This window comes from Theropithecus gelada, chromosome 1 (genome assembly GCF_003255815.1).
Source record: "Theropithecus gelada isolate Dixy chromosome 1, Tgel_1.0, whole genome shotgun sequence".
Lineage (NCBI taxonomy): Eukaryota > Metazoa > Chordata > Mammalia > Primates > Cercopithecidae > Theropithecus > Theropithecus gelada.
Window position 1 is genome coordinate 104290498 of NC_037668.1, and position 27241 is coordinate 104317738.

The following is a 27241-nucleotide window of genomic DNA, read 5'->3' on the forward strand; positions in this document are numbered from 1 at the left end:
AAAACGCAACTTTATACCATTGGTTATAATTTAGGAAAAAGAAAACAAACAAACAAAAAATCTGGCGATAGACTGGATTAAAAGTTAAAGATTTTATTTTGTGGTTAAAGACTACTTCTACAGTAGAAAGAATAAAAACATATACATATTAATGTAGATTGCAAATTTGCTAGTTCCAGATCTTTGCACTTGTGTTCTCTCCCAAAATAATGGATTCTCTGTGGATTTTATTTTGGAATAGGTATTTCTGTTATGAAGTCTGATAAATGATATTCCCACTCTAAAGAGCAAGCAACTAGAATGCCACATTTTTGATGCATATTTTTGCAGCACAGAGGGGATTAAATTCTAAATGTCTCAGCTGTTAAAGGCCCCTTCAGACTTGCCCAAAATGAAGAACAAAGAAGGAGAAAGCTTTCCCTAAAGCAATTCATCAGATCTATTTGGGCACAGTGACATTTTCTCAGAACTTGTATGGATAAGTTATGCTGAACAGTTCAAGGGTTTGCAGCTGCTTGGAATATTTAAGAAAAAAAAATCTCTAGTTCTTATGCATTTCATATGGTCTGACCAGTGCTCAACACTGGCTAATGTTCACTGAGGCTGTGACAATCAGTAGTTACATCATAATAGCTTGTTTCTCGAGTGCTCATTATGTGCCTGGAACTGTGTTCTGCATTTTCCACCCATTGTATCACTTAATATTTATGCTTCTGATCTTAGGGGAATGACTGTTTATATTGCATATATGCCATTTTTTTTTGCAGTATGTAAAATTTGTTGAGCTGAGTGTTATACATTATAAACTGACATGTACTTAGTGTTGTTTAATCTAATTGGTGGTTGTTGAATCTAAAAGATGTTCTGACTACTTCAATATAGGCAGCAGCAATCACTTCCATAAATAAATCATTAGATGTAGAAGACATGTGTAAACAGGTAGAGTCTTCTAATTTGCTAAGTGTTGATGGACTCAAAACAGTTACTAGAACAAGCCGTAGATGGAATACATTTATTGATGGAATAAGTCAAACAACTTGAAACAAGGCATTGTAGTGTGTTAAATGGTAATTCATATAAAATGAAGTGATTGATACATTTTTTACTTGTTTGGAAAGTGGAGAATATTTTAGAATTACGAAACATTGCACTTGCATATACATTTATCCTTTCATTATCCCAATGTAGGGTAGATAGGACAGTTGATTGCATCCAACTTCATTTATTTGGCTTATTATCTTTTGTTTCATTATTTTAACTCTGTCTAGCATCATCTCCTACAACTTAGAGTCTATGTATTCTTCTGACCAAATGACTTGTAGGTTCCTGACCAAATTAATGGCCTTTCAAACTGTTAATCCCTCTGCCTGGAATGCCCTTCATGTCTTCTCTTGGTGAGGCCCCTGCAGTCCTCAGGACTCTATTGGAATATCACCACCCCAGACAAACATTCCCTGAACTGTTCCTCCTATACCCACCCTTCCTCTGGCCTCCCATAGCACCCTGTGCATCCCCCATTAGCATCATTTGGCGCCTGGTATTATAGTGTTCTATTTACTGGCCAGCTGCACTAAGTTGTGACTCTTTGGAAGCATGGTGTGTCTTTTACGGTTTAATTTTGTTTTTTTCAGCACCTAGCCAACTCTACACAGAGTATGGACTCAATGAGCAATTGTGGCTTGAATATGTAAATTCTTTAGTATGTATTGCATGATATGCATGTAATACATGCATGGATATCATGCATATTAGTACTTTGTTCACTTCCCCACCTCCCACATCCCTACCACACACACACATTCTCATTGCATTCAGCGATGTGTAGGCTTCTGTCTCATCCATGGTTTTCATTGTAGTTGCTGAAGCTTGAGGTCATGATCTGGTGGAAGTGACTACTAGAAGAAGGCAAGTGTGCATTGTATTCTGTTGTACTTGTCATCTGGAGCACACAGTGTACTTGAAGGTATGCCTTTTCTAGTGGAATTTCAGAGTGGTTTCATACTAGCACTATGAGAACACTTTCATGCTATACAAGAAGAAGGGCAAAGAATCAAACCCAGGCAATGTAACAGAAATTGAGCTGGGGTCCTGAGCTGCAGAAGGAACCTCTGTCCACTGCAGAATACCACTCCCAGTGGTACACAGAGGAGTCGGTGTCTGGCTTCTGCTCTCTGGTTGCTCTCTTCACCCTCTCTGTGCTCATTACTTGGTTCCCTTTGATAGAACATGAGAGGCAGACATGGATTGCCAGAGAGCAGACTTTTACAACTGCTATTTCATCCTGTTTTGAAATTTCTCTCAAAATGGTTGATTTATTTTTCTCTCATGTATGCATTATGTATGTGTTGCTGCACACAACAGTGGATTCATAAAGGCTGTCCACATCTTTGTCCCCAAACCCCAAGTCATGCAATGCAATGCAGCAACCGAGAGAACCAGAGAGCCGTGCTGGGCTCTGAATAAACAAAAGCACAAATCCCATCTGGGTCTCCTTCAAAGCAAGCTGCTATTTTGCAACAAGCTACCAAATGACGATTAAGAAAAAGGTTCTTACCTGTTTACTTAATGGGTGACTGGCCTCTTTGCTTTTATTTAGCCATCTGTTCTGGTCTATGTCCCTTTAAACTTGTAAGATCCATCACTTCATTAAACTGTTACCTTGACACATTGCAATGTTGTGGACATAATGATTCCACAGAGGAGCAAATTAAAACAGTTTTTCATGATTAGAAGGTTAAATGAGGTAAGGCTGTGGTAGTTAGTGGTGAGATAAGGGGTGTTGCGGAGGCAGAGCTCAAGGGACTTTCAGGTGATTGGAAAATAAGGCTGGTGAGACAGAAGGCTGGGGCTTTTCCAAATTATGGGAGGTGAGCAAGAAGCAAGACTGTCTTTGGGTATCGCTGACTCCTGGGGGCTGATTCCACTGCTCATACAGAGGCTGTGACCCTGGCCCTGGGAGGATACAGGAACTGCCTTCAGGTTTCTTGACTTCCTTGGGAGAGTCTGGGAAGAGCAAAAAGAACTAATTCCACCAGGTAGTGGTAAGCTGAAAATGCAAAAACAATAAACATTTTGGTCTTTGTCAGACAGTTATGTGGCTTTCCTTAAGTTTTAAGAAGAATCAGGGGGCCCAGCCCAACTATATGAAAGAATATTTTATTGTGTCTTTACCCTGCACTTCATGGCTTCAGCTGTGCTCCTTCTTACTCTAGACTTGACCTTCCACCTGACTCCTTGACAGTCGCTGAAAACTACAAAGCCAAGGGCTTTATCTTTTTACTATCTTAAATCAGTTCCTGCTCTGACAACTCTGGTTTCTCCTGATATGACCCATAATATTGCAGTCACATGGACCCAAAATCTCAGGCATCTCTGAATTTTCCATCAGCCACTTCTGTCCTGTCAGTAGCCCAAGTTCTGTTTCTCCCACCTAAATCAAGTTTCTCACATCTTTATCCACCTTGTTAGTTCTTCTGCTTCTGCCCTAGTTTCCATCCTTCATTACGTCTCTCCTAGGCAATTGGGATAGCCTCCTAACTAGTCACTACCTACCTATAGTCTCTCCCTTCTCCAAAGCATCTTAAACACTGATGTTTGATTATAATTCATAACTTTCTTCTTCTTTTCTTTTTTTTAATTATATTTTCAGTTCTGGGATACATGTTCAGAACATGCAGGTTTGTTACATAGGTATACACATGCCATAGTGGTTCGCTGCACCCATCAACTCATCACTTACATTAGGTATTTCTCCTAATGCTATACCTCCCCTAGCCCTCCAGCCCCCAACAGGCCCTGGTGTGTGATGTTCCCCTTCCTGTGTCCATGTGTTCTCGGTGTTCAACTCCCATTTATGAGTGAGAACATGTGTTTGGTTTTCCATTCCTGTGTTAGTTTGCTGAGAATGATGGTTTCCAGCTTCATCCATGTCCCTGCAAAGGACATGAAATCTTCCTTTTTTATGGCTGCATAGTATTCCATGTTGTATATGTGCCACATGTTTTTTTTATCCAGTCTATCATTGATGGGCATTTGGGTTGGTTCCAAGTCTTCGCTATTGTGAATGGTGCTGCAATAAACATACGTGTGCATGTGTCTTTATAGTAGAATGATTTATAATCCTTTGATTGAATACCCAGTAATGCTGGGTATTTGGTATTGCTGGTTCAAATGGTATTTCTGGTTCTAGATTCTTGAGGAACCACCACACTGTCTTCCACAATGGTTGAACTAATTTACACTCCCACCAACAGTGTAAAAGCATTCCTATTTCTCCGTGTCCTCTCCAGCATCTGTTGTTTCATGACTTTTTAATGATCGCCATTCTGACTGGTGTGAGATGGTATCTCATTGTAGTTTTGATTTGTACTTCTCTAATGACCAGTAATGATGAGCTTTTTTCAATACGTTTGTTGGCTTCGGCCAAAACAGAGATATAGACCAATGGAACAGAACAGAGGCCTCAGAAATAATGCCACACATCTACAACCATCTGATCTTTGACAAACCTGACAAAAACAAGCAATGGGGAAAGGATTCGCTATTTAACAAATAGTGTTGGGAAAACTGGCTACCCATATGCAGAAAACTGAAACTGGACCCCTTCCTTACTTATACCTTATACAAAAATTTACTCAACATGGATTGAAGACTTAAACGTAAGTCCTAAAACCATAAACACCCTAGAAGAAAACTAGGCAATACCATTCAGGACATAGGCATGGGCAAAGACTTCATGAGTAAAACACCAAAAGCAATGGCAACAAAAGCCAAAATAGACAAATGGGATCTAATTAAACTAAAGAGCTTCTGCACAGAAAAGGAAACTATTATCAGAGTGAACAGGCAACCTACAGAATGGGAGAAAGTTTTTGCAATTTATCCATTGGATGAAGTGCTAATATCCAGAATCTACAAAGAACTTAAACAAATTTGCAAGAAAAAAAACAAATAGCCTCATCAAAAAGTGGGTGAACGATATGAACAGGCACTTCTCAGAGAAAGACATTTATGTGGCCAACTATCCCCTTTAACAAAACAAATAAGCAAACAAAAAAAATTTATTTTGGCTTTCCATCACCTAGCAAACTCAGTATAGATGTATTAGCTTGATATCTGAGGCAATTCAGCACGAAGTTATCATTTGTGTTTCTAGCTTTTACTCCTTCTTTGTGCTCCAGTAGGACAAACTACTGTATGCCTATGAGTAACTCTATGTATTCTCGTCTCCTTGCTGTTTCCTCTATCTGGAAAGCTCTGTTCACACACGTCTATCAGTTAAAACACAGGCATTTTATCAAGCTCAATTTCAAAGACATCTTTGCTTTCTCCCGTGTCAATCAGAGGCAGTTGTTCCTGCTTTTTTTCCATGGCAGCATGTGTAGAGGAATGTTCTGCTCTTGGCATAATTATTCCCCCCTCTTGTTAGTTTTTTGAATCTTCCTTTTGCACATCCTGTAGCACAGGCAGAGTTTCCTACTCAGAGAGGGTGCTAGATACAGAAACAGAAGAATGAGTGATAATGATACTGTGTCTACAAGAATATGAACATCCATTCATTCATTTATTTATTCATTCATTTGTTTCACTCAAATGTTCTTTGAATGCCTGTAGTATGTAAGGTACCATATTAAGAGCCTGGGATACGGAGATCAAGAAGACACAGTACATTCCAGTTCTCTAAGAACTCACAAATCCATGTAGGAAATCACATAAATAATTACACAGTGAAAAAGTACAGTAGAAATGTCTTTAAAGTATGGCAGTGATGGGACTTTACCTCTGTTAGAGTGGGTAGGTTGGGGGTCAAAGCATGGTGGTGAGGAGGGGATTGAGCAACTAGAAAAGATTTCCTGTAGTTGGAAATTTCTGATTTGGGTTTTGCAAACTGAATAGGAGTTTATAAGGAATATAGTGATATAAGGAAGGGTGGAGATGCAATGGAAAAGTTCAAGAAAGCAGCTCTGCTTTCTCTCAGCAGCCCAGCACACTAGGACAATTTGGTCACCAAATAATTATTTTCCATTTCCAGGTAAAATACGCTGAATGACAGAATTGTTCAACCCCTGTGAAAGAAAAAGAGAGGAATAAAGGAACCTCCTTCTGTGACTGCCTTTGGTTGAAAGTCATTCATTCTTCTTTTTGTTTTTTTTTAAATGTTTTGTAGAGAAAGTCTGTGATTGCTGTGAGCTTCATAGCAGCGTTCCTTTTCCTGCTGGTCGTGCGTCTTGTAAATGAAGTGAATTTCCCTTTGCTACTAAACTGCTTTGGACAACCTGGTACAAAGTGGATACCATTCTCCTACACATACAGGCGGCCCCTTCGAACTCACTATGGATACATAAATGTGAAGACACAAGAGGTAAGATCTCAGAGGGTTACCTAGCAGTTGGAGAGTATCCATGGTAACGGCTTTTCTTTAGGAACCAGAGGGCTTCCAACTCACTGAACTTACTCTCTCTGCCCCGGAGAGCTTGCTTGGGTCCCTTACAACATCTTCTGTTTTATTATTCTTAGACATTTACTGACAAATGTCTAAATCTGCCACCCCTCCTACATTAAATCTTCTGATTCACTGGTTTCATATGGAAGGAAGCAATTACTTGTTTTCCTGGTGGTTTGTGGCATAACGTACATATCTCTCCATTTAGAAACTCTGATCAGCAGTTACCAGCTGGAGAACTGGCTGGCTTGATTTCCTGTAGGTCAACCGGTTGGGAAGAGCTCTTTATAGAACTTCAAAAATGCATTTATACTCCTAAAACTCTGAAATCCTTAGACCTGGACCTAGAAAAAGCCAAGCTGATTTTAAAATTTGCAGTGGCTGCAGAGATAATGGGATTTAAAGAGTTTTCAAATTTAAAGGGGTTAAAATCATGTAAATCCTATAATCACTGAACTTTTAAATCTTTGTAGCCAATTGGTAGTACAGGAGAGGATGGAGGTATATTGACAACTAGAAAGTGCACACTATGCTAGCACTTTTGCAAGCGAGCATTTGTCTCATAAAGTAAAATAAAAATTGAACCTCATAAAATATGTGACATGTATAGAAGTGCTTAATAAAATTGTTTTCACTATTCATTTCTATGGAGTTGGATGAATGCGAGTTTAATATTCATAGACACAAAGTCCAAGCCCGTTTGAAATTGTTGGTAACAAAGATACAAGCTACCAGTGTGTCTGCATCACCAGAGAGAGTCTTGGATCAGATCCCATCGAAAGGTCATTTTGTAAAGATAGTAGAGGGTAGAGTCATGCACGGAATGCTACTCCTGTCCTGAGAGTTATTCTTAGCATTCTGGGAGGATGCAAAGCTTGGTTTACCCCCTTTTGTAGGCAAACTCATATCTGTGTCATTGCTTCTGGTTAATTTGATTCTTCGAAAATTGTTTCTGTATCTGCAGGATTTACAGACTTTTATTAGAATTTGATAGTTGAAAAAAGCACCATTAATAACACATACATTCTTAGGATCTTTGATGTTTATCCTTTAATTGGTTTTAAATTAATTTTTTAAAGTGCCTATTGCTTGAATTTGTTGAGTGTCCTAATAAATTGATTATCTATATAAAAATGTATCTCTTTGAGGAGAGTTTGTCTCACTCTCGTCTTTTGTTACTTTTATTTCTGGCTGTCATTTAGTGTTCTATAACCTACTGTATGGTGTTAATCAATTCACAAGTGCCTGTCACAGGCTGAAAATGAAACATGTGACTAAAATGTCTCACGAAGTATTCTCATATGGGAAATCCCATCAAATATCAAAGACTCTTTCATTTGTTTAAATATTAATGAATTTGATTTTGGAGTGTGAAAGGAAAAACTGACCTATAGATGCAGTTATTTAATTAGTTCTATTAACTGGACTATCTTTGAAATTATTTTGAGGTAGTTTTTAATGCAGTGATTTTACAAAAGAATATTGAATATTATTTTGCTCTTGCAAAGGTTATTTCTTAGGAGAAAACATAGTTACTGGAAAGAATTTGGGCTTTGGAAGCATACAGGCCTAGTTTGAGAGTCAGTTCTAACACTTAACGAACTTAAGCAGTATATTTGCTTTTGGGTAACTTCCTTAACCTCAGAGCCTCAATTTCCTGATTTGCAAAATAAGGATAACAACACTAGCCTAGCAAAATTATTTTGAGGATAAAATAGGTCAAAGTATATGAGGTTCCCAGCTTCAAATTGCTATTCAATGAATGAATTTCTTTTGCTTTCTCTGTATGTTCCAGTATGGCATGAAGTGTTCAGTATGAATAATATCAAATTATCAAAATCCAGAGGACCAGAATTTATATGTACATTTTAAAGATCCTGGACTTGGGGGAATAAACACATGTAGGGGTTCTCAATCTCATTAGTAATCATGGTTTTACAAATTAAAACCACAGTGAGAAAGAAATTTAAAAATCACAAGGAGATACTAATACACACAAAATGCCAGATTGGCAAAAAATTAAGAAGTCTGACAATACCAAGTGTTGGTGAGGATGTGGAACAACAGATACTATTGTATACGTGTAGTGGGAGTAAAAATTGTAATACCCACTTTGAAAAAAAACATCTCCACTGTTGTATTGAGCAAAGTTGAAGATTTACATACTGCATGCCCAAGCATTTCTAGCTGTGGATATCTACACTATAGGTGCTCATGAACCCGTGCGCCGGAAGGCATGGACAGAACATGTAGCAGCATTTTTCCTAGTAGCCAGAACCTAGAATATACTTAAATATTGATGAGTAGGAGAATGAGTTAAAGTCGTGCTGTATACACTGGAATACCATACAGCAATGACGATGAAGAAACTGCAAATATATGTGACCACATGGAAGATAAAGCAAAGTACACAATATGATTCCATTTATGGGTCACAAGAAGAGACGAAACTAAATTATGTTGCTTAGGGACATATACAGCGGTAAACTAAAAAAAGGGGAAAAAAAGCAAGGAAATTATTATCATGAAAGGGAGTCTAGCGGTTACCTCTGAGAGGAGTGGGCAGTTTGTGATCAGAATGGGTTTCTGGGGATTTGGCAATATACTATTTCTTGATCCTGTCGGAGGTTACACAGATGTTTACGGTCCATTTATTAAGTATAAATTTATACTTCTTGGACTTGTATGTCTATTTTATTAAAAAATTAAAAATATATGCTGATCCCAGGAAGGATGTTTATTTACCATTTACCATGGGTAAGAAATCATATAAGGCAATTCACCTAATTCAGCAGCAGGAAATAACTAAAAAGAAGCAATGGGATATTAAGCTATCTAAAGCAAACTAGGAATATTTGAAATAAGCAATTTGATTTTATATAAAGACTAACAGACACATAGGCAACTTATTTCTCTAGTTCTGATCTATGCATGATAGACCCCATATTGCAACATGAATGTAGGTGCTGGGGCAGAAAATTTTGCATGAAAGTTGAAAATATTAGAACACTCAAAGAGAATGACAGATTTTCAAGTAGTTCTAGGCTAAATTGGGAAGAAATTAAAATTTTGTGACTTTTTACCACCCTTCTCATTGATTTCATCCTTTGTTCTGACAGTCCCACCCCTACCGTCTGTGCCATGCTCTTACTCCCAAATGATTGTGCGTTTGTTCTCACCATAATGTCCTCAGGTGCAATCTGTTGCAGAAATGTTCCATTAAATAAGAGACACAGTTTGATAAAGCTTTCAAGAGCCAAAGTAATATAGCTGAAAAGATAGGTGGTGAGTTCAATGTTCTAGGGCAAATAGCTTAAATAGTGACCACAAAACCATGCTTCAGAGATTATCACACACTATGTCCCTATTCATTCTATTCTAATCCTGAGAAGGTCAATAGGTTTAGCTGAACTGAGTCAGGTGATCACCAAGCTGATCCACTTATTTCAAGATCTTGGGCCTTAAAGTTTTCTCAGAAGTTTCTTTCCCCTTACATGCATATGCTTTCTGGAAATTACTAAACTTCTTAGTATTTTTTTTTAAATATGCAGGCATGCCAGCAGTGATTTCCAGACATAGAGCATCTGCAAACAATGGCTGTTGATGATGGTTTTATTGACTGATGTTCCAGCTTGGCCAGAATTTGCTGTAACTAGACATAGATTTTATGAGCTAAAATGAGTACAAGAAAGAACGTCTCTTCACTACTGTCTAAAGAAAAGTGGAGCGGGAGACAGCAGAATTAGGTCAAACATCTAGTGGACACTGTGGAGTGTAGGGTTGCTTAGGAGCAAAATCTGATTCTTTAGTTATCTTTTAAAAATAGATGACTCTGGTCCCTTTGGATTGGCACAACTGAAAATATAGGTGGTTTGTGAAGCTATGACAGCCTGTCCTGAAGGTCCCACACATAGTCAATTATACCCAGTTTAAGCTCTGCTTCGTTTTATCAATTAATCTGTTTTTTTTTTTTTAAATCATCTGTTCCCAGGGGAAATACAAAAATTAAGAGTAAAAGGAACACAGGAGAGATGTGGTTTTGCTTACATGTCAAGTTGTTTATTTTTTTCCCTGATATAGACCCATAAAAAGGAACAAGTGAAAACTGTTCCTATAATGACTATTATAAAGGAGTTAAATAGAAAGATCAAAATATTCCTCCCACTGTAATAATGATGATCTAAATATAACAGAGTTGGTGATTGGCTTTAACTCTTTACCCAGTCTCCCCTTCACTTGCAACCAGTGCAAACTAAGGTTCTTTTCTATGGGGGAGGGGAAGTCTTGAGAAGCGGGAAGGAAAACTGAGTGCCAACTAACTGGGTGAGTGCTGAAATTCTGAAAGTCTTCGCTGGTCACAGAGCCCCAAATTCCTCATCAACACATGTTTAAGCTGATAGCAACCATGATGTCAAACCAAAGCTTGGATCAGAGTGATTTAGAGTTTGCAACAGACCCTGCCCTCACCTCCCTGCTGTATCATTACTGTGTCTATAATGCAATCCTCCATTTTAAAAATGACAGTATGAAGATTCCAACTATAGCATTATGGCAGAATTACTGTATTATCAACTGACTTTGGATATGGTAAAAAGCATATGTCACCCATGTGTTTTTCCAGAAAAAAAATTAGAAACATATTCATGCTTGACAATACCCTAAAACCCTATTTTCTCCTTGACATGAATACTATTTATTTTAAATTATTAATTGTAGCAGACAGAGAAAGTATAAAGGACTAAGGTAGTCTAGGGCTTGGTTCAAGGTAATCTTGCTTTCTCTTGTTGAGATCATGGCAGATTTTTGGGAAAAAGGAGAAAATGAACTTCAGGCTAGGTTCTATTTGTAGTTGCCTATCATGGACTCTGTCATTGTGTTGTCTTTTTTGTTGTGTGACCTGGTGTGAAGACGTTGCTCAGAGCAAGCAACCTGCAGTTTATTTGCAGTTACTGCTAGATGAAACGATCCAGCTCGGGTGATCAATAGGATGCCAAGGCCAGATCTTTCTGGTAATCAGTGAGGGTGACAGATGTCTTCCTCAGATCTGATAGGATCTTCCCCTTAAGATGCTGGGGCTACAGAGGATTTCTGGTATTCGGGGAAGAGTACCCTTTCCCTGGGTGCCTGAAATGTGCCAAGTGGAGAGGTACAAGATTTCCAGAACACAGGAAGCAAGTGCAGGGCTGCTTACTGACTTACTCGACAATTTAATGAGGCTGAAGTATGCCTCTTTAAAAAATGAGAACGTTTTAAAACCTCGAGTAGACTAAATAGGAATATTTAGGATCAGTTGCTGTGACAGACAGGCCGCACTAGCCTAATTAAAGATGTGCATAACATATTGATGTTGCAATAGAATTTCCCAAATTATGGTTATAGTAACAATTAAAGAAGAGAGCTGACTTTCTTGGCGATAAAAGCACACACTCCACACATTTAAATAAATGTACACATGTAACTAAAGCTGACATGAATAGGTTTTCTATATTTGGTAATAGAGGCTTTGGGTTTTACATAAGTATACTGAGACCAATTATATGCAAATGTATGTTCCAAAAGTTTTAAACTGATCAGTTTAATTGTTAATTAAAATCCGAACATTCCCATTTATGTAATCGTAAAGCAAAATAAAATTTGACTATTAAATTGTTATAGAAAAGGAAACAGCTAAATTAATATATAATAAATCAAAACGTTGTGACTTTTTACCACCCTCCTCATTGATTTCATCCTTTGTTCTGACAGCCCCACCCCTACCACCATATCTATGCCATGCTCTTACTCCCAAATGAATTTGACATGTCCATATTGGATTTGTCATTTTAAGGATAACTTATCATTTTTTCCAAGTATGAAAGGATGTATTTTTTGAGTGGAGAAGAAATGACTATGTTTCTCAGTCTGGTGGTGAAATAGCAACTCTCAATCAATGACCACGTCTCAAGACAATCTATGATTGAGTGCCAAATGAGAAGGACAGATGCCACTGTGGGTTGGAATAATTTCAGGAAGCTTTTGTGGGAGAGGTGAGACATGTGCTTTGGAGAAGGATTTGGATGGGACAGAGGAAGAAGAGAAAGTAGAGTTGGGTGAAAAAGCAAAGGTTCAGAATATGTATTGTGCATTTTCCTTCAGCCCCTATAACTTCCAGTAGGCCAAGGACACTACATGGAAAGCTACAGTAAAACCCTAATGTCTATGCTGGTAATCATCATTGCCTTAGACTTGGTGGATCCATTTCATACCTTTCTCTGGATTCAATACCTTTAGTCCTAATCATATGACTCTTCTTTTTGTTTGGCTAGTTACCTAGTCTTGGAGTGCTCTTACCTTGGTCCTACTGCCCTGCATACTATGTAGGGAGTCACTTCTGACAATGCTTCTCTCTGTGTAACCCTGACATGGACACAACTCACCATTTCCAAGAGGCCCCTGAAGTAGTGCCCAGGCCTCTGTGATCCTCTGACTTCCAGAGAAGGAAATCAGGCACATGTACAGGTAATACATAGGTCAATCTGGCTGGAACTAACTTACTCTGGAGTACAGAAGAAGATAGAAAAGGCATTCATTGGGTAATTATCTAGGAATGTGAGTGGGATTATGGAAAGACCACACTCCTATGTAGACATAGGAGTAATACATACGTGCAATATATATATATCCATTCATAGTTATGAATCAGTATGTACAAATATATGGAAAATACATACATGTATGCATGCACGCAACATATATATACACACAAGTTCCAGCGCTTAAATACAAACATACATAGAATATATACAACATACTATGTTACACATTAAAATGGTATGTAAAATAGTATAAATGGTGTAAAATGGTATACACACACACACACACGCACACCATTTTATATATATATATATATATATATATATATATATATAAAATTAGGTAGGTGTATATTGTGCTTCTTGTGGTTGTCTACTCTCCACTTTCCCTTTATTAGAGAAGGTGGCCCTTTCTTTTGACCACAAGAGTGAGGAGAAAAGTCAGGCTAGTGATTGGTCAATCAAGTGATTGGTTGAGAGGTGGGCACATGGCCCAAGGTAAGCCATTCTGAAGCCTTCTCAAATGTTATTGTTTTTCTGGGGAACACTGGCAGGAAAGGCCCCCTTTTCTCTGGTGGTAAAGCTGTTGGGATGTGATTCTCTGGATGCCAGTAGCTGTGTTCCCAAGAGAGAATGAGACAAAGACACTGAGAGAAGCGGAAACAAGTTGCAAGGCTAATGTGAAGACCCAGACAACACTTCAGGTTCGAAGCTCAATTCTTGAAGGCAACCTCCCCTCCCAGCCCCCATGGTTTGGGTGTATAAGCCAATATATTTGTCTGCTTTTTACTTTATTGGTTTGAACTGTTTTTGTCACTTGCAACCAAAAAAGTCCTAGCTGATATATTGTAGTTATTTTACAGCCACCACCACCAAATGTTCAGTAACTCATCTTTAAACAAGGTGCCACCTGAAGGAGGAGAGAAGTGGTCTTTCCAAATCTGCAGTCTCAAACCTGCTGTGGGGCCAAACACAAGTCACATCCATTAGTCAGTTCAGGTGTCTGCAAGGGGTGAACGCTGTCTATCTTTCTGCTTAGGAACATATTGCTTAGTAAACTAGCTTATCCTTTTGTGGTAGAAAAATGAAGGTCAATTTCCCGAGGTTATAATGCCAGAAAATGGCTGGACAAGACTGATTGCTACCTGAATTGCTAGTCGTACTCAACTGATAAATCATGTAGTTTTATTATAATTGTTAGATGAAACTTTCTCTATTGCTGTGAGGCATCAGCAGTCAAACTAGATTGATTTTCACTTTACAAATCACATTTTTGATTGATGAAAAATCCATTATTATCATAGGTTTTAATGTAGTAATTAGTTCCCCAGGAAGATATACCGCAATTTTATTTATTACAGAACCTTAGGTAGAAAAGTCCCCATTTGCCAACTATCTTGTTAATGCACTTGAAAGGGGCCCATTAGAAATTCAAATATCAAATTACCTCATTTGTGACAAGCAAAGGAAAACAAAACAGTGTGTCTGTCACAAATACCTTGATTTGAGGGTTGAAAAAGATGATAGAACTCATGTCCTGATGGAGAGAGTTTTTCTATAGCTCTTCTCAAGCTGATGGCCTGGCAGAGTGACCAGCGCAAAAAGCTTTCATCAAATGGCAATTAGTATTAACCGTAAATATTAGTCAATCACCAAGTATTTTAACAAGTGCTTATTCTGTCCCAGACATTGTGCTAAGGATCAGCAATGAACTGTAATTTGAAGAAGTGTTAAAATTGGGGTTCACCAAAGAAGAGAACAACATGGACCCAAGTTAGGAGTATCCTGGAACAATACCACCTAGAAGGTGTTTGCGTTGCAGCCTGTAATGATGATGGCTGAGTAACCAACTTACACAAGAGATTCATTTCACTGTTCTTAAGAATAGTGAACATTCAAGTAATTTCAATTAAACAGTTATATTCAATGTCTAAAAGGTAATTTGTCACTAAGTAGATGGTATCAAATTGTGAGTTCTCATTTTTCAGAGTAGCCTTACAAAGGCTTATTCACAAAAGAAAGATAGCCATTCAAAAATAACTATATACTTTTATATCAAATGTTATCCACCACCTCCTAACTGCCCCAAGTCTGGGAAATGGTATGTCTGGTTAACTGAGTCATCTAATAGGCATTTGCCTAACAGGCATTTGCCAAGTATTTAATAGATTATTTATTTGTTTATTTATTGAGATGGAGTCTCGCTCTGTCACTTAGGCTGGAGTTCAGTGGTGTAATCTCGGCTCATTGCAACCTCCGCCTCCTGGGCTCAAGCGATTCTCCTGCCTCAGCCTCCGGAGTAGCTAGGTTTACAGGCACCCGCCACCACACCCAGCTAATTTTTGTATTTTTAGTAGAGACAGGATTTCACCATGTTGGTTAGGCTGGTCTCCAACTCTTGACCTCAGGTGATCTGCCTGCCTTGGTCTCCCAAAGCGCTGGGACTATAGGCATGAGCCACCATGCTCAATCTAGATTATTGATTTGAGAGGAAAATGAAACCAAGAGTTTTGGTCTGGCAATACATGGACTAAGATAACATGACAGCCTTCCTGTTGTAACACCATGACATGCTAGATAAAACTGGATGCATTATTTAATGCTCAGCTGGCCTTGACAGAATGGAGGAAAATCTTCACTTATCAGAAGCTGAGAAGGAATGGAAAGAGAGGTAAGCATGAAAGCTGCAGGTGTGGCTTCCGTGGGGTTCATCAGTATCAGTAACTGAGGGGATTGGGTAGTATTGGCCCTACTGGTCAGAAAGTGAGGCCTGGGCCCAGAAAAGGCAAAAAGTGAGACCTACTCTCACACATACCCACCCATAGCTGGGCCTTCAGAAGCTTTACTCTAGCGAAAGGATACACTAGGAAACACAAACACACACACACACACACACAAAATCAAACAGAAGAAAAAAAAAAGCTTATTTATATATTTGGTCTTCGGGTAACCAAAAAATTATCCCTGGAAATTCATTTGGTCTTTGGGTAACAAAAAAATTATCCGTGGAAATTCATGATGCTAGACTTGTACCCTAGTGGTCTTACAGTTTGAATTTTACTTCTTACATTTTCTAGGAACCCTGCAAACTGACAAATCTATCAAAGATTGATCTCCATTTAATGAACAATCAGGGCTGGGGCATTAAAAACTCCTCTAGAGAGTATTCACACAACCTAGACACAAGATATTCTTAAAATGCACCATTAAGAATTATAGAATGGAAAAGGAAACAGCCTATTTATTATAATTAGTCATGTTTTGCTACAAAAATATTATTGTTTGATTACAGTGTGTTTAGCTATACCCTACTGTGGTATTTCATAATATGTGTATTTGTGTATTTGCTCTGTTGGCTTCTTCAGATATGAACATTTACAAATCTCAAAGTATACCTGATTCAAATGATTTTGGATAAGCAATTGTGGGCCTGTGTCAAACACAGACTATAAAAATGATTAAGAATGAATAAAATATGTGGGAAGCAAAGTTCTAGCAAAAATAAAATATCTCAGAAAAATAATTGAATATAATGACTAGAAATAAATAAATAAAATTGTAATACCTCAGCGGTTAGGTTAAATGACAGTCACTGTGTTACGTATTTTATGTGCCATTTTCTCTTTTAGCTTTTATGGAGTACATACTATTTTACTGATTTAACTAATTTTTCAAGACCCCAAAGTATTGATTCTATGCTAGTGTCTTTTATTGTCCTGTGTGGCAAAACAAGAACCTAAGATTATCCTAGTCAACAAATTCCTTTAAATGGTTTCACAGAGTATCTGCCAATTCATGAAGTCAGTAAGTTCATGGGATCCCATTTGTTGAATTTACTACATGCAACACATTGTGCTAGGCGCTGAAATTATGAGAAAGAAAACCCTTTTTGCCTAGGAATAAATAAACATTTTTGTGATATTAAATGCTAATAAGGAAGGTAGAATAACATGTGAAATATTATTTTAACTCTTCAAATGTAGTCATAGAAAGAAAGTTTGGAGATAATACTTCAAAATTTTAACATGATGGTCTATATCTGGGTTGTAAGTTTTAGAATTTTTTTAAAAAACATGTTTTTCAAATTTTCTACAATGAGTGTATATTGTATTTAGTACTAGATTTTTTTTTTTTTTTTTTTGAGATGGAGTCTCATTCTGTAGCCCACGCTGGAGTGCAGTGGCGTGATCTTGGCTGACTGCGACCTCCACCTCCCGGGCTCAAGTAATTCTCGTGCCTCAGCCTCCCGAGTAGTTGGGACAAAGGTGTGCACCACCATGCCTGGCTTATTTTTTGTGTTTTAGTAAAGACGGTTTCACCATGTTGTCCAAGGTGGTCTCGAACTCCTGAACCTGATCTGCCCGCCTCGGCCTCCCAAAGTGCTGGGATTACAGGCGTGAGCCACCGCGCCCGGCTGAAGAAGTATTTTTTAAGCAATGTATATCTGTGAAACACTCTAGAACTTTCACTATCGTTTAAAAAATAGGACTTAACATGTCTAGATAAATATATTGTTTGGTATACTTTAAAAAGTGAATATTCTCCCATTCCTTAAATGTGGGTTTCTCCTAGTGACTCCCTTAATAGGACTACAATATGGAAAGGAGAATAAATAGTAACTATGGTGGAAAGGCTGGCAAACACTATCTCAGCTAAGCGATCAAGGTTAACATCAATAGTGACAAATGGTGTTGGTAGTATGTGCCCTTGGTATGATGTGATGAAGCCGACACTTTACCACTGAGGCTGTCTTCCCCAAATCCTGTAAGCCTGTTTAATCGTGAGATAAATATCAGACAAATAAATATTGAGGGCCATTCTACAGAACACCTGAAGACAACTCCTCTAAACTGTGAAGGTTATCAAAAACGAGGGAAGTCTGAGAAACTCCCACAGCCAAGAGTGTCCTAAGGAAACTTGACAACTAAATGCAATGTGGAATCCTGGATGGGCTCCTGAACAGAAAAAAGACATTAGATCAAAACTAAGTATGAATAAAGTATGGACTTGAGTTAATAATAATTAATTGTAACAAATGTATTATACTATACGAGATGTTGATAATGGAGAAACTGGGTGTGGGCTATATGGTAACTATACTCAATTTTTAAATAAATCTGAAACTATTCCAAAATATAAGGTTTTAAAAAGGTATTTAGGTTTTTGACCTGTGCATCTGGAAGGTTGGAATTGTCATTGACTGAGATGGAGAAGACCATAGGAGAAAGTGAATTGAAAAAATTTTGAAATATATTAGTCTAGCTTCGTAGGGCAGGGATGTATAAGATACATGCATTGTGAATACATCACTGTTTTAATATTCTGTGTTTAATACAATAAATATTTTGTCAGGGAAAGTAGTGAGTATTCTAGAAATAATTCTTGTACTCTTTAAGAAGTACAAGTTCTTCAAAGATTCCCCAAGAACAACTGTGCAAGTCAGTGTAGCTTTCTAATGTCTTTCATCTATACTTACACACTATAACAGTTTTTTCTATTGCAATGCAACCCAAGTTTTTTGCAAGGTAAATTATTTGTGATATTCTTAGGAAGAAAAGGTAGAAAGTAGACAACTTTTTGGTGGCTTGCGTGGTGTGGTATTTTGCCAATAACTATTTCTTTCCAGTAGTGTTTAGTGATATTTATTGGATTGAAGAAACTTAGCTATCTTTCAGGTATCTTTCCCAGAGCCCACAGGACATGCTGGAAATATTGTTCTGTGAGCTCTGACAATCTAGTGATTGTCACAAATAATGATTATTACAATTATTATTACTATTATTGTTATATTATTACTACCATTGGTATACATACACACAAACATGTATATATTTATATATTTGTTCTTTTTGTGCTCTTTATTTTGTTTCATTGATCAATATTATTTGGTAAATGCTATTTTTATATAATTGTTGCTTGCAGTATTAGACCTACTTCTTTTTGCTCATCTTTTTTTCAGAATATCTTTAATAAATTCACCTCTATATGAATTTCAGCATCATTTTATTAAGTAGAGTGGGAAATCTTGGGTGTGTCAGACAACTATTTGTATAATGTTGCTGTGTAACAAATCACCCAAACTCAGTGGCTTAAACAATTGTTTATTCTTGCCCATATTTTTGTGAACCAGTTGCCCTCCAAGCTGAGATCAGCTGTGCCTAGTTCCAAAGCTGCAAGTTGGGCCCTGGTCTGTTTCATGTGTCTCTCTTCACCAATGACCATTGGGCCACCTGGGGCATATTCTTCTCATGGTGGAAAAAGCACAAAAGACTAAGTTCAATCTTGAAAGTACATTGCAAGCTTCTGGTGGCCTCACATCTGTTAACATCCCGTTGATCAAAGGGAGGCCCAAAATGAAGGGGGAGTAAAGTGCACTTCACCCACCATGAGGTCAAGTCAAGTTACATGGGCAAGTCCAACATCAATGGAGTGGGAAGTATACTCCTCCTATGAAGGTGAGAGTAGGGAGAGGGACTATTTGTCAAAAATAATTTCATTCACCATTCTGGTGGAATATTTATGGGAATTGAATTAAATGTTAACTTGAAAACAGACACTATTATAACAATTGCTTTTTCTACTAAGAAGATCTTATCTACACAAGTAATTGTGAAGTAATTTGCTAAAAAGACCATGAATGTACATTTCAAGTAGACTTCCTGTGGTATCTAGTAGGAACTCAAAAAATGTTTGCTAAACTGTTATTCATGGATATTTTGTATTTTTCTTATCTTGAGTGCAAGCTCTTAAAATGGTATGTGTAACTATTTTGGCATGCAAAAATAGTATTAATTTTATGTATTTTTCCTGCATTTGGTTGCTATACTGAACTCTTCTAATTAAGGTCTGGAAGTGGTTTTTGTTTTGTTTTGTTTTGTTTTTTTTTTTGCATTGCTTAGAGATGCAATCTCAGTGTTTTTAAATAATCTTTTTCTTGTTTCTTTTCAATACTGATTGTATTGACTAGAGCTTGTCAAACAAGAGTAAACAATACTGTAAGATTTTTAAAGACAGTACTTCTAATATTTGCTTACTTGGTATAAAGCTGACCTGACCTAGTTTTCTTTACCATATTAAGGAAGAATTCAAATGTTTCTAAAATTATTTTTCTAAAATAATGCCTGTGTGGGTTGAGTTTTTATCAAATGACTTCCTGGCATCAATTGAAATGACTGGATGATTTTTCTCTTGGAACTTCTCAAGGTTGTATTTTCTTATTTTGAACCACCATTGTCAATTAATTTCCTTTTTTTTCATATTAATCATGGTTCTCTAGAGAAAAAGGACCAACAGGATGTGTATGTATATATGCATATGTGTGCATGTTTGTGTGTCTGTGTGTACAGAGAGAGAGATATTGAGAAAGGGATATTTTAAAGAATCGCTTCATGAGACTGTGGGGGTAGACCAGTAGGCTGGAGACTCAGAAAGATTTGCAATTTAACTCCAAAGGCTATCTGCTGGCAGAATTCCTTTTTGCTCAGGGACACCAGTCTTTGTTCTACTAAAGCCTTCAACTGATTGGACAAGGCCTATCCAGTTTATGAAGGGTAATCTGATTTACTCAGAGTCTACTGACATAAATGTTAATCTCATCTACAAAATATCTTCACAGAGCATCCCATTTTGAGACGCAGACTCACTGTGTTGCCCGGGTGGGAGTGCAGTGGGGCAATCTCAGCTCACTCCAACCTCCACCTCCTGGGTTAAAGCAATTCTCCTGCCTCAGCCACCTGAGTAGCTGGGATTACAGGCACCTGCCACCATGCCTGGCTAACGTTTGTGTTTTTAGTAGAAACAGGGTTTCACCATGTTGGCCTGACCTCAAGTGATCTGCACTCCTCGGCCTCTCAAAGTGTTGGGATTACAGGCGTGAACCCCGGTGCCTGGCCCAGAATTATGTTTGACCAAATATTTGGGTACTATGATCCAGTCAAGTTGACACATAAAATAAACCATCACAATGTATAATTCTTTTAATGAATTGTTGAATTTGAATATTTCTCAGAAACATTCTTTGGGTTATACAAAATTATTATCCCATATAAAAGATGAGGCAATTGAGGCTAGGATAGGTAATACAACTCACCCAAAGTCACACATGCTCAAAGTGGCAGGACTGAGATTTGACCCTGGCTCTGAAGCCCCAGGTTTTAGTCATAGACTGAAGTACACAGAAAGGGCATCCAATATGCTGACACATTATTCTTCAGATTGGCCTTACTTCCTTTGCTCAGGATTCACCTGCCTATAACTCTCATGTGTGATTTAATCTTGATTGTTTTTGTTGAACTGGGGAACTTCACGAATGACAAGTAGAGGAGCTGAGATTTTTACTTTCTGGCATGAGCTGCTGTTAAGCTGATTATCTTGCTGCAATCCACATCTGGACCAAGTACAAAAGTGAAGCCTGACTTTTTACTCTATGTTGCTGATGGGAATAACAGCCACAACACCACCATTTTTTCAGTCTTGCTGATGAATTGACCTCATGTTTCTCTACCTACATTTTTCAAAATAGTGCTCTTTTATGAGTTACTCAAGCCCCATTTTAAAAGCAGTGTGGTTGGTAAGTATGTTTCATACCTGCTCATACTGAGCTTTTTTAACCTTGTCCTATTGAAATAATATGAGCTTTTGGACACGATGTATTCAGTACAGCCTTTCAGAGTGAAAATGTTGATTTTCCCAAATTAAAGAACTAGGGGATATGGTAATATATGCTCTCGATTTTGAATTAGGTGGAAACTGACATTGTCAGAAATCTACTGAGGATAAAAATGAGGTAAAGTTTTAGGTGCTGAGCTATGTGCCAAATAGCCCTTGTGTTTCTTTCTCGAACACCTACTTCAAAGAAGCAGATTTGCCTTTGATATCCCTGGGAGCCACAAGAATATGAACTGACTCCAATTGCCCTCATCATCTCCAGAATTTATTTTTTATTTTTTTAGGGCACAAGTCTGCGGTCAATTTGCTTATTTGCTTCTCCAAACCAGCATGATCATTATAATTCTCCTTTTCATGAAATAACCAACTCTCAGCCTGTTGTTAATCCTACCTAGAGGTTGAGAGTGGAGTCACCTAACATGAGGGCATTCATCTCTTCAGTAAGTGGTGTGCTTGTGTCAGAAATTTTTAGGCAGGCAAAAACACAGGAATCATCATGGCAACAGAATAATATTCACCACCTGAGCCACCTTGACATTTCTCTGCTGGTAGGAAGCTTTCTTTTTTCTTTTGTGCTTTTAACATAGAAGAATGCCTCCTAAATTTTGCAGGCTACATAATCATGCCCATGAGCCTCCTCTTTTCAATGCATCTTGCCCCCATAACCATTTTTCTCTGTAAGTGATGTTAACTATGCAGAAAGCCAATTAGGAGATTCCACTTCGAATTCCTTCTCTTAACTGTTTCTCAAAGCTTATGTGGTATAACTGGCAGAAAAAGATGTTTGAAAAATAGTTATATATTATATACTGGCCATTCAATGTCGAACTTTCATGCCTTAGCTCAAACTGGCAAGCTTCTTAGTGCCATCTTTACATGTAGAAAAGTCTACCTATTTTTTAAAATCCCATCCAAAGGCCATTTCCTCCGTGGTAGTTTGCCTGTTTCACCTCCTTAGCAGTCACGGCTGTCTCTCAGGAGTCCTTTTATCACTTTAATGATAACTAATAATTATAAACACATGGGTCATTCTTTAGGTTTTTTTTTTATATAAAGTTTGTTGACACATCATTTCATTTAATAAATAATCTTGTGGCCTTGATTATATTCTCCATTTTCATTCTCTCTCTTTTTGTAGAATGGAGTCATGCTCTGTCATTCAGGCTGGAGTACAGTGGCACAATCTCTGCTCACTGCAACCTGCATCTCCCAGGTTGAAGCGATTCTCATGCCTCAGCCTCCCAAGTAGCTGGAATTACAGGCATGCACCACCATGCCCGGCTATTTTTGTATTTTCATTGGAGATGGGATTTCACCACGTTGGTGAGGCTGGTCTGAAACTCCTGACCTCAGGTAATTCGCCTGCCTCAACCTCCCAAAGTGTTGGGATTACAATCATAAGCCACCACGCCCAGCCTATATTCTCCAATAATGGAGAACATTAAACAAATAAACACAGGAGGGTTAAGTAAGTTTTTTTTTCTTTTTCTTTTTTCTTTTTTTTTTTTTTTGAGACAGAGCCTCACTCTGTCATCCAGGCTGGAGTGCAGTGGCATGATCTCAGCTCACTGCAACCTCTGTCTCCTAGGTTCAAGTGATTCACCTGCCTCCGCCTCCTGAGTAGCTGGGATTACAGGTGCACACCATGCCCAGCTAATTTTTGTATTTTTAGTAGAGACGGGGTTTACCATGTTGGTGAGGCTGGTCTCAAACTCCTGACTTCATGATCCGCCTACCTCAGCCTCCCAAAGTGTTGGGATTACAGGCGTGAGCCCATGCCCGGCCAAGTAATTTGTCAAGTGGCACACAGCTGTCCTCTGTCTTCTGACATCAAATGTCTTCCTGTGCTAGCTATATCCTGCTGGTCTCAAATTATCATTATCTTAGCCAACCCTTCTGGAGCACATCTTCTGTGCCAGGCATTCTTCTAAGTGGTTTATATGCAGCAGCAGTAATAGCTAACATCTTCTTGCCAGATATTCACTTAGTCTTCAAAGCAACTCTGTGTAATAGATACCATTATTATCCCACCATTTACAAATGAATAATCTAAAGGACAGGGAAGTTAAGTAACTTATTCAAGGTCAGATAACTACAGGATGCTGCTGGAAGTGTCAGTCTTTCCATATCCAAAATCTGGTGTCTAGTCAGTGAAAATGCTGCACAATCTCAAAATCGACAGAAGCCACCCTTTAGACATAATTGCTACAGGAATATTGATCCCATCTCCTCTTGTATTTCAAATCTTCAGAGTGCATTCCACAGGCTTCTGCCTGTGGTATACAAGACCACAGAGGCAAGAATGTCTGGGAAATGTAGGTGTTAGATTGCCAGCCTCTGCTGTGTAAGATGGCAGAAGAGCATAGAGGAAGGTAAAAATGAATACTGGGTACCAATAGACAATATCTAGCATACCTGTGATAATGATGTGATAATGATGTAAGACTACTGCCATTTCTTTTGAATGCAGTCCTGGTAAGATGGCCAATGAATGTTGTCACTCAGATATGCAGTGGTGTCCCCCGACCACTAGGGGGAGATGAACAACCGGCATAGTTTGATGTCTTAAGAAAGATTATTTGTTAATGAGTAACGGAAAAAAAAAGACTGAGAAGGAAGTGGATGCTTTCTATGGTTTATGAGGAGAAGCTTATGCTGTCTTTAATGAAAAATTAATCGGGCAAACAAATTCCCAGAGGAATATATACAGATGTATTCCTATTTACAGTCACTTAGTGAATGTGCAAGCATCCAAATGCTTCCTTAATCCTTCAACCATCTAAGTAATGATTGAATAGAACCTTTGCTCCCCCTTAAGTAAATGTAGGCATTTATTTGCGAAAAGAGTAGTAGCTCAAGAATTGCTAGCAATAATTACCCTACTTACCAGTGTATTGTGTCTTTTTTGATTATTCCTCTCTTTCTATGTAGAGATCTGCCTAAAATATCTCATGAATTTTTCTCCCTCAAGTGTGCATTTGTGAAGTTTCTGGAAAGATTGATTGGAACACAAGGATTTCAGTTTGTGGCGTCCTGTTAATCAGCTCAGATTTGTTAAAGTCATTAGTGTTATAAATTTCTTTGTGCTCACAATTCTCCTTACCCAGAGTTAGTTCTGTGGGCAGGGCATCTGTCATCAACTTAGTGTTTTTAATGGGGCTTACCAGAGTTAATGACAGTAGCAGTCCCCCCAGAGAAAACAAGGCATATGGCTCAGATGTCTTGTGGGAGCTGAACCTGCTAGAATGTTCTTCTGGGAGTTTCATCACTAATCTGCCAACAACTGGAGTCTGTATCCTATTAGTTTCTAGTCACTGAAATTGTGAGATGTCACGTACTTTCTTTTTTCAGTCATCTCATTTTTCTCATCCTCTAATTCATGAAAGGGACACAGAAATGTTTAGAAAAATTAGGATTCTGCAAATTGTGAGATTGATTTTCCTATGTTCATCTCATAGTGTTCAGATTGAGATAAGGTACCTAACTTCACTAAGCTCTTAAGTTGTCTACTGTAAGACAAAGTCAATACCACTTCCTTGGAAAGAAATAGGCCATGATGAGTTAGGTTTTCTCCATATGTAGGTTATTCTAAGTGTTTCAGGACTAATGGCATCCCCTGAGGTAGTAGGTAGATAAGTTGGTCATCAGGTTAGAGCCTGAGTTATGAATCAATTCATGTGTAGTCCTTACAACCATTCATTCTACAGATTCTGATATCTGCCCACCTCTCAGGTCCATCTCTTACTGCACCCTGTACCCACAGTTCTCATGCTTTGCCCATTTTGAATCATTTTTAATTCTAAATTATACAGTATACTTTATATTTAATATATTTCTGAATTTTCAAGTGCCAGCTTCTCCCCTCAATTACCTATTGAACTCCTCACCTTCTAAGTCTTTTCTGATTGTCTTCTTCTTGGTGTGCTCAGGTTCCTAGTGTAGCTTATACCTGATTCAACCAGAGCACCTATAGCAATTTATTGCCATCGCTTATGTGCAGAGCTCCTCCTATATAACCATAGGCCCCTGAAAGACTGGACCCTCTTTGCATCTCAAGTCTCTTCTTCCATTCCCTGCCTGCCATTAGTGGTGTCTCCATGCAGGAAGAAGCACATTCAAAAATATTTTAAATTATGTAAAGTTCAATAAAGTATTTATTTCAACCCCCAGAGAAAATGAGATCAGATTTGTACAGAGATGTGGTTCTCCTCAATTATGTTAAGTTTAATGGGTGAGAATGCTCAGCAAGATTTGCATTGCATAAAAAATCACAGGAATTAGGACCAGTGATTGGAAGATTCAAAGGAAGATTTAAGCTCAGTATAAGTAATAACTTTCTGGGCATTAACACTGTTCAAAAATGGAATGTGCTATCTTTTCAACTAGTGAGGTCTCTATGATGGGAAGTATTTGTATCAAGACTCATAAGGATGCTATCATATATATTCTCATATTGGTTTGGAAGAGATGCTTGGCAATATCTTTCCTAATCTTAAGATTCTATTTTTATTTCTGTAATTCAATGCAAATATTAACTTCTTATAATTGCCAATATGGCTTTTATATTCATCATTATTCATTTGATATTCATCATCAGTTAAAAATTTTTCTATTAATCAAAGTCAATGAAAAAATTATCTTTTGCCTCACTCTTCAATGAATCTGGCTGTCCTTGCTTGTCCATGTTTCCTTTCACTTCTTTCTATAAACACTATAAAATTAATGAGACTTTAGAAAATCTTTCAATTTTGGTCAATAAATATTTGAATGTTGGGCCAGATGCAGTGGGAGGTACAAAGAAGATATAACACTGATTACGGTAGCTAGTGTTTATCAAGTGATTACTGGCATTTTACATATATGGACTCATTTGTTTCTCGCAATAATGCTATATGGTAGGTACTATTTTCCCATTTTATAGATGAGAATCCTGAGACACAGAGAGATTAATTAATTTTCCAAGATCATATTGCTCTTAGATGGAAGAACGACAAGCAATCTAATCTAAAATCTGAAGGTGTAACCATTAAGCATTACTGCCTCTTGATGAATAAATTTAATAAGATACCACCTCTTGCCTTCAAAGGTGATTCCACCTGGTAGAATTACATGTATTTATTATTCACTGGATAAAGCTGTTTTTACTTTTACTTATTGTAAAAATATATTCTTTCAAACTTGTCTGCATTGTTATCACTTGATAGTGTTTTGGCATTGGCCAAACACAATCCATGTTTATCTAATTTACACCACTTATAATATTCTAAACTTGCTGTGTAACTATATATCTCTAGTTTGAACTCAAAGTAATATGATTGTATCTCCATGATTACGTTAATTATCCTTCCCTGAGACTTCTCCATTTACCTTTTGCTTTTGTGGAAATCGCAACAGCGTACAATAATCCAATGACAAATAGACCTTTTGATTTGGATATAGCCATCTTTCCACGTTATTAAATGCATACTACATGCAGAATGTCTAAGAGAAAGTAGAAGATATATACGCCCAACAAAATATGCCATGTTAGAAGTACAAATAAAGTGATGTTGGACAAATG

At 37.7% G+C, this 27241-nt stretch overlaps 1 protein-coding gene across 7 annotated transcripts in view; it reads left to right on the forward strand.

The window, feature by feature from the left end:
• ST6GALNAC3 (ST6 N-acetylgalactosaminide alpha-2,6-sialyltransferase 3) overlaps positions 1 to 27241 on the forward strand; it is a 574051-nt gene that overhangs the window by 237264 nt on the left and 309546 nt on the right. For 4 of the 7 annotated variants that reach the window (XM_025389491.1, XM_025389510.1, XM_025389531.1 and 1 more), the window contains exon 2: positions 6167 to 6361. The exons of 2 other annotated variants lie outside the window; for them this stretch is intronic. In XM_025389491.1, coding sequence (XP_025245276.1) covers positions 6167 to 6361 — 195 coding nt within the window. Of the gene's footprint in view, positions 1 to 1856; positions 1964 to 6031; positions 6362 to 27241 lie in introns of all 7 variants that reach the window. One more of the 7 variants, XM_025389524.1, reaches the window with a different exon arrangement.